Genomic DNA, 8,752 nt, shown 5'->3' with positions numbered 1-8,752 from the left:
CAGATATATATATATACACATACATGTAGATACGTATGCTTTTTAAAAAGGTGTAGGAGATTCAGCAAATAGGAAGTTTGAGGAATTTCCTGGAGGTCCAGTGGGTGGGACGCCACATCCCGAGGCAGAGGGTGGGGTCTGGTCCCTGGTCAGGGGCCTGAGACCCCACGAGCTCAGGGTTGGGACGCCTCATTTTGGGACTCGGGGCGCTCGTGTGCCTGTGCCTGTGTCCGCGGCTGTGGAAGGGAGGCTGGAGCCGGCTGAGGGCGCTGTGAGGCCTGAGGAGGGCCGCGGTGGGGAGGGCTCTGCCCGCAGCGGGGACAGAGCGCTTGAGCGTGAAGGAGGCGCAGGCACCAGGCCTTCACTCGGGGGAGGGCGCCTTTCGCCAGGACGGGGCCTGCCCCGCGTCAGCCCCGGCCCCCTGCGTGCGGTCAGAGGCGCTTGCAGCCGGTGGGTCGTTTCTCCTCAGGCTGGCTCTGCTTCTCTGACCCCCTCGCCGCCTCGCCTCACGCTTTGAGGCAGAGCCTTGATCCCCGCCACAGCGGGTGTGCAAGTGATGAGTGTGGCCTGCCTTTCTTGGGAGGCGGATTCGGACGGTCACATGCGGGCTGTAGCTTTCTCCCGCCCATCACGTCATGGTGGAGGGCCCTGTGGACCACAGTCCCCTGTCACCGAGGAAAGGGGGGCTGAGGTCACGGTGTCCTGGGGCCTCCCCCAAGGCGGTCTCTGTGTTGGTTCCTGGGGCTGCCACACTCTGGATGATGGAAGTAGCAGATGTGCCCCTTCACGGTTCAGCAGTCTAGATGTTGGATGTAGAGGTGTTGGCAGAGCCCCTTCCAAGGTTTTGAGGGAGAAACCGTTCGTTACCTCTCTCATAGCTTCTCAGAGCCGCCGGCATTCCTCGGCTCGTGGACACATGTCTCCCATCTCTGCCTCCGTCTTCATACGACCATCTTCTGGTTTGTATGTGTATGTACCCGTGTGTATGTGTGTGAGACCCTTCTCCTCCTCTAATCAGGACTCCTCATTGGATTAGGGCCCATCCTATAGGATAAAGGTCCATCTTGTCAAAGCTATGGTTTTTCCAGTTGTCATGTACAGATGTGAGAGTTGGACCATAAAGAAGGCTGAGTGCCAAAGAATTGATGCTTTTGAATTGTGATGCTGGAGAAGACTCTTGAGAGTCCCCTGGACTGCAAGGAGATCCAACCAGTCCATCCTAAAAAAAAATGTCTTGAATATTCATTGGAAGGACTATTCTTTGGCCACCTGATGCAAAGAGCCAACTCATTGGAAAAGACCCTGATGCTAGGAAAGATTGAGGGCAAGAGGAGAAGGGGAAGACAGAGGATGAGATGGTTGGATGGCATCATTGACTCAGTGAACATGAATATGAGCAAACTCCGGGAAGGAGAGAGCAAAGGCCAGGGAAGCCTGCTGTGCTGCAGTCCATGGATTGCAAAGAGCTGGACGTGACTTAAGAGTGAAGGACAGCAACAGCTCCACCCAGGTGCTTTCATCTCAAGACCCTTTATGAATTTTGCCAGCTGCAAGATCCTCTTTCTAGATAAGATCACATTCTGAGGTTCTAGGTGGACATAAATTTCAATAGACCCAGCACACCAATGTAGTCTCTTCTCCACAAATGAGTCTAGAAATTTCTGGAGAAGATTAAGTTCCTGACTCGTGTTCTGAATCTATGTGTTAAGTGAGTTTTGCCTTTGGATTCAGAAGTGATGGTGATGGTGGTGGGATTGGAGGTGTTAGTGGTTGGCGAGAGTGGTCGTTTACAGGGAGAAGGGAAGAATGGAAGAAAATATCGAGAGAACCTGGGAATTGTAGAGGGCAGGCCTCTAAGAGGAAACACTCTGGAGGATGGGGCCATGGGGCACGGGACTCCTGTGACCTCAGTCAGCCCACTTGGAATTCTTTACCATAGAAGGTCAGTCAGGCTTCATTCTCAAATGCAGAGTTGATGATACCATACAGTCTTATCCCAGGTTCTGAAGAACAAGGTATTCACCAAATTTAGAATCTCATGTGAAATCGCATGGTGTCTGCCAGCATACCAGTTCTCTCTTGTCTCTCTGTCTTGCCTTTAACTAGCACGTGAGTCACCTTGCTGGGACTTGATTTTTTCATCTGTATAATGGGGATAATGGGCAGTCAGATTTGCAGAAGCCCACCCACTGCTAGCATTCTAGTGTCCTCTGGGGGCTCCTACAAGCTCGGGGTTCCCTCAAACGGGAGAACATCTGCAGAGAGGCCATGTGCTTGGGTGGTGGAGATGTCTTGTGCTTTTCACTAAGGGGAATGTGAACTCTTTTCAGGAACATGGTTATGGCAAGAGCTGACTTAATTTCCCTGGGCCTCTCTTGCACCCGTTTCAGACTCTCCTGAGCTATTTTCTGCCTTTCCATGCGTTTATTAGGATCACAAATATTTGTTGTTTTTTCGTTGTTTTCTTGGGTGACAGCTAATATCTTGGGCCAGTGCTGATGGAGTTAAATGTCCCCTTCAATCTCATCAGAAGAGATTCTAACAGCCCCACCCTCTGCTCTGAGCACACACACACCCACACACCCCACACACCCCTGCTTTACTAGATTTTATAAAAATAAAACCAGTGGCTCCACTCCGAGTGACCATTTCAGATGGAGCACATTTTTCAAAAGAGAGTTTTTGAAACTTTAAAAAAAAAGTCAGCTCTCTGGTTAGAGGCAGGAAGGTGGCGTGTCCTTTGCAGCCCTAGTTAGCAGCTGGCTTTGGCCAGTTCGTATGTGTAAACAGCAATTTTCCAAACTGGAATGGATGCTGGGGTTTTCTTTGTTGAGCCAAGAGGTGCATGGAGAGCGGTGGTGTTTAGTTAAATTATGGGTCTTGATGCAAAACTTTGCAGCAGTGAATTGTGAGAGCCTGAACCCTCCCCACCCCCTTTCTGTGCTACACACACACACACACACACACACACACACAACACTTCCCAGAATGTGGCCCTGGACCCTAAAAGGAGGCATCTATTGGAGGAGGGGCTGTCCCCAAGGCTGCAGGGCTCTCGCTGTGGGTGGGTATCTCGTGTCTCTCAGAGTGAAAAGCATTCACATACCCGAAGCGTTTTCTTCGGCCCTTCCGCCAGAAGTGCCAAGGCAAGGACGTTTCAGATCCGTCTCCTGGAGGGTTTCAGGCTGAGCTCTGTCTTGTGCAGATGGGTGGCTCTCTCCATCAAGGTGCACTGTGTGTGTCAGTGTGAAGGCTGTGGGTTGGAAAACAGGTACCTGAAGGGCCTAGCACAGGAAAGAAGCACAAGTGGGTCCCTCCTCTGTGTGCAGAGGACTTTTCTAATTAATTAATTTATTTTAATTGGAGGCTAATTACTTTACAATATTGTGGTGGTTTTTTCATACATTGACATGAATCAGCCAGGGGTGTATGAGTGTTCCCCATCCTGAACCCCCCTCCCACCTCCCTCCCCATCCCATCCCTCAGGGTCATCCCAGTGCACCAGCCCTGAGTACCCTGTCTCATGCATTGAACCTGGACTGGTGATCTATTTCACATATGATAATATACATGTATCAATGCTATTCTTTCAAAGCATCCCACCTTCGCCTTCTCCCCCAGAGTCCAAAAGTCTGTTCTTTACATCTGTGTCTCTTTTGCTGTCTTGCATATAGGGTCATCGTTACCTTCTTTCTAAATTCCATATGTATGCGTTAGTATACTGTTATTGGTGTTTTTCTTTCTGGCTTACTTCACTCTGTATAATAGGCTCCAGTTTCATCCACCTCATTAGAACTTATTCAAATGTATTCTTTTTAAAGGCTGAGTAATACTCCATTGTGTATATGTACCACAGCTTTCTTATCCATTCTTCTACAATGGACATCTAGGTTGCTTCCATGTCCTGGCTATTATAAACAGTGCTGCGATGAACACTGGGGTACATGTGTCTCTTTCAATTCTGGTTTCCTCAGTGTGTATGCCCAGCAGTGGGATTGCTGGATCATAAGGCAGTTCTATTTCCAGTTTTTTAAGGAATCTCCACACTGTTCTCCATAGTGGCTGTACTAGTTTGCATTCCCACCAACAGTGTAAGAGGATTCCCTTTTGCAGAGAGGACTTTTTATAATACCAAGGACTAGAAAGTCAGGGGCCAGCGAGTTACCAGGCCTGCTCGCTGTTTCCAAAGGCAGAAGAGAGTTAAAGATCTGGGGGTGCTGCATGGTTCCTGGGGTAAATAGAAGCCAAGACTCAAGGATGGGGAATAGAGAGCTACCCCCCAAGGCATGTACACACACACACGCAAGAACACGCATACATAGAAGTGAAACCTGGACAGTACTGATGGGGATTTGAGGACCTTCCTTCTTTAAGAGTGCCCGGAAACGCTGGATGCCACATCTCCGCCCAGCCCTCTTCCTGCTGTGCTGAGCAGTCCTGGAGGTGGGAGAGAAACAGGAGAGCGTGTGACTCCAGCACCCTCCGCTGCCCTCTGCGTCCCTCTCCGGAGTGCAGATCATGGGGCAGCGAGCAGCCCGTGTGGCAGTGACGCCCCCAGAACTGACAAAATGAAGCGCTCCCATTTCCCGCAGCGCCCCTGGCGGGAGGGGTCGCCTGCAGAGCTCCCCGCCACTGCTGCACTCCCCTCCTGAAGCCACGACGTCGGCGAGCAGCTGACCAAGGGTTGCCCGTCTTTCCACTGGCCTCTTCACATTCGGAAGGTTTTGATTACATCGGTCTCCTTTCAGTGTTTCCTGAAGAGTGGGACCCATCTCTGCAGCTGAGCTGGTTCCTGGAGAGGATGTTTTAGTCACTTGAACACTTTGGCGCATTGTCTGGGGCTTAGAATTTCTCATCCTTGTTTTAAAAATAAAGTATTTTAAAGACTGTTTTGGGACTGTGTAGATTTATAACTGGGTGTCTTCCCCAGTATTTAGGGCTCTGTCCTGGCAGGTTTATGGCCGTAGGGCAACGGTAGAGGGTGTCAGAGGGGACTTTCTTGTCTCAGCAGTTACTGGGGAATGAACATGCTGTTGACTTCTGTTATTTAGAATGAACACATGTTGGTCCGTGTGAACGACTGGAATAGAAATAGGGCCAGCTGTCTACACCCACCTGGCTCCACACCATGTCTGAATGAGACCATGGGGTTCGTTTCACGAAATGTCTCTCCAGAGTCGCTTTGAGAACTCCACGAGTGCGTGTTTGTAGATCACATTAGTGTTTCTTTATAGATATTTAATTGCTTTGCTGGAGGTTAAAAAAAAAAAAGGAATGAAAAATATAAAATGAAACTGTTGGGCGTCTTTGCCAATCTGAAACCACGTGGAGATGCTGGAAAGTGCTTTTGAAATGATAGTAGAAGAGAATGGGGCAACAAGGGTTGATTTATCAAAGTGTTGGATAAAAGATTTCTTTCCACTGCCCGTTTGTTCTGAGCTTGAAGGATGGATTTAGTAACTGACTTTGAATTCAGGTACAGTGACCATGTATTTAGCATCTCTGAGGTGTCCCAGTAGACACTTTGGCATATGTTATTCAATTTAACAGAAATCTTGTGTGGTAGGCTAATTATTCTATCTCCATTTTAAAGTGGATTAAACTCCATATTACATTAGAATGTACGTTCTAGCACTTTGCTCGTAGTATTATCTGTTGAACGAATGCATTGGGAAAGTTAGGTTAGTAAAATTTGGTGATTAGGGAGTGTAGAGAGAGATTTAAATGAGGTGAGGGCCTGGTGGAGCTTCACTGTGAAGGTGACCTTGACCCCCCCAGGGGGATTGATGGATAAGCAGGGAGACAAGGAAGGAGAGGAACAAGGAGCTAGATAAGGTGCCTGCCTGTTGGCCAGAGGAGCTCAGTGGTGTGGACACTGGTGGGATCTTCATAGAATGTCTTCACGTACAGTGTCTCATCTAATTTCCTGTTCATCTGAAAAAGATGGAAAAAATAGTAAAGGATGATTTAAACACACGTGCTAACCACTGCCTGGCGGTCCCCAGCAGTGAGACATATGAGAGTCATCAGGCCGTATGTCCCCGAGACAGTGAAGGACGTCCGCTCCGGGGGTGTTCCAGGTTGGGCTTGGTCCGCGGGCTCTGGTGGCCTGGGTCCCGTCTGGGAGCCACTGAGCTGAAGTGTGAGGGCCTGGGGTCAGGGAGCCTCCCCGTCGGGGCCGCCCGGCCCGCAGATCCGGGAGGGTTCAGGGTTAGTTGGGAGCTCTGGTAGAGGACCGCCGTGCAGCGCGCAGAACCCAGCCTGGAGTGGGTGCTGTCTGTGGTCCCACTCAGACTGAGACACAGAAGCCGGGTCCCCAGCGCCTTTCACACTCCTTAGCACGGTATGTCTTGAGGGCTGTGTCTCAACTGTTGGACGGGGTTGTTGCTTCCTTGTCTCCGCAGATGTATCCAGAGACTAGGTGATAAGTGGTCCAGGCAGCCACGCCCCCCAGACTCAGATGTCCTGCATTGACTTTTCATACACATGTGTGATGTGGTGGGTGGCATTTCTTTTAATATTCTCAGATTCCTCTCATTGATTTGGTTTTGGATTTCAGTCTTGGTTTTCTTTGTATGTTCTCTTCAAACATTTTTTCCCTCCCCGGCTTGATGGAAGTATAATTAACAAATAAAATGGTGAGATACTTAAAGTGCACAATGTGACGATTTTTTAAAAATGCTTTTGTTTATTTAATGTTTGGCTGTGCCGAGTCTCCATTGTTGCGCAGGCTTCTCTCTAGTTGCAGAGAGCAGGGGCTCCCGTGTAGCTGTGGCGCTCGGGCTTCTCACTGTGGAGGCTTCTCGTTGCAGAGCACACCTCCAGGACGCTCGGGCCGCAGAAGTTGCAAGCCCCAGGCTCTAGAGCGCGGGATCAATCGTTGTGGCGCACAGGCTTAGTTGCTCTGCAGCGTGTGGGATCTTCCTGGATCAGGGATTGAACCTGTGTCTCCTGCCTTGGCAGGCGGATTCTTTACCTCTGAGCCCCCAGGGAAGCCCTCCAGTGTGATGATTTGATGTGTGTATGTGTGTGTGTGTGACAAGAGTCTACCCATTGAGTTAAGATGTTGTGTTTTTATTGTGTGTGACTAGACTGGGGAGATCCTGTGTCCACTGAGTTTTACATTTTTTTAATTTGATGTTAAAGAGAAACCAAACAAACAAAACAACCCCCAAACCCACGTAGCCTAACTTAGTTTTCAGAATAACATTCATTTTGTCGTCTTTCACTCTTCCGTGTAAGGTTTTTGGTCCCGCTCTGAAGAGCTGACATCACTGACCTTCCGCCTCCTTTTGCTTTGGGACTGGTGGGATTTTGAAGGGGGACCATTCAGAAGTTCATTTGTTTTTGTATCCAGCAAACTGCAGTTGTGGGCTTCTGTGTGCCTGGCCCTGTATTTGAACTGCAGGGCATCCTGAGAGGAGTCAGGAGACGGTCTGGGGGAGGAGGTAAGGAGGGCAGGATTATCACTCACTTTAGCACCAAGTGGAAAGTAGCGAGTGTGTGAGAGGCAGAGGGCACGGCGTTAGGGAGCTCAGAAGTGAGAGACGCAGCTTCTGGGTGGGGCGGCCATATAGGTATTTGGCATTTTGGAGAAGAGCGTTGCATCTTGGAGGGTAGTCAGCTTGGCATGGGAGGTACCCATGCCAAGGATACCTTGGCGTGGAGAGGTCTCCCAAGGAGAACCTGCGTGGACAGAGGTGGGGAGGCCTGGGGACCAGCTGGGCTTGACTGAGTGTAGGACACGTCAAGGGGACTGGTGAGAAACCCCGAGGGACAGGAGCCCTGGGGGTGGGCACGGGGGGCTGACCCTCCCAGTGCCTGTCCTGTTGGCAGACACAAGCCAGCACCCGGAATGGCTCCGTGCAGGCAGTCTGCACAGAGTTTTGAATTACATGTGAGTTTCTTACTGACACATTCTGTGGGTACTTTCTGGGCAGCATGTCTTTATGCACATAGTTCTCCTTTGTTCGCGTCTCTTCGGTTTAAAATAGCTCTGACGTGTGACTTCACATCACAATGAAGCTGTGTGTTATGGCCAGTGAGGCTTTGAAGTCCACTCTCCATCTGCATGAAATGCCAGCTTTCAGGTTGCGGCCTGAAGGCCTAAGGTATTCCTCGTGACTGTCTCTGGCATCCTGAGACGTCTGAAGGGCCTGCTCTGAGCAGCTGAGATAGTCCTCACATCGCCTTCGTCTCTGGAGAAGTATGCAGAGAGGCTTGTTCAACAGCTCGGTGAGTGTGGCTTCAGATAACCAAGTTAACCTGTCTTCCTCTTGTCGTTTCTTGCAGATGGTCACAAGAACAAAGAAAATCTTTGTAGGAGGACTGTCTGCGAACACCGTGGTGGAAGATGTGAAGCAGTATTTTGAGCAGTTCGGCAAGGTAAGGGGCGTGTGGGGCTGGGGCAGCCTCCTCTGTCCTTCAGAGTGGCTGCTGTGGCCCCTGCCTTTGCCACAACCGTCTCCTCCAGAGCCTTGTCCTTGGACTTGGCTGTCGAGATGTGAATGGGATTCGGCAGGAGCCGAGATGGAAGAGCCTGGCTTGTGGTGGGCACGGAGCCCTGTGCGCCGACAGGAACAGACAGAGCGGCCTTTGAGTGCGGTTTCACCGGCCTTAGCTGGTCGTGTGGGGCCTGGGCTGGGAGCTGACAGGGGCAGCGCCGGCTAGAGAAGGGACTCTGAGCTGGGAGTCACAGGGCAGGAGCTCCCGCAGAAGCTGGTCTCTGTCTGCACCGGGCTTCGGTCTGGGG

At 50.5% G+C, this 8,752-nt stretch overlaps 1 protein-coding gene across 4 annotated transcripts in view; it reads left to right on the top strand.

Annotated features, from left to right (window-relative positions):
* Positions 1-8,752, top strand: part of MSI2 (musashi RNA-binding protein 2) — a 408,751-nt gene that overhangs the window by 135,789 nt on the left and 264,210 nt on the right. For all 4 annotated transcript variants that reach the window (XM_010852922.1, XM_010852919.1, XM_010852921.1 and 1 more), the window contains one exon: positions 8,293-8,385. In XM_010852922.1, coding sequence (XP_010851224.1) covers positions 8,293-8,385 — 93 coding nt within the window. The remainder of the gene's footprint in view (positions 1-8,292; positions 8,386-8,752) is intronic.

This window comes from Bison bison, unplaced genomic scaffold, assembly GCF_000754665.1.
Source record: "Bison bison bison isolate TAMUID 2011002044 unplaced genomic scaffold, Bison_UMD1.0 scf7180017864317, whole genome shotgun sequence".
In the NCBI taxonomy this organism is placed as follows: domain Eukaryota; kingdom Metazoa; phylum Chordata; class Mammalia; order Artiodactyla; family Bovidae; genus Bison; species Bison bison.
This window is presented reverse-complemented; position numbering and strand designations above follow the sequence as displayed.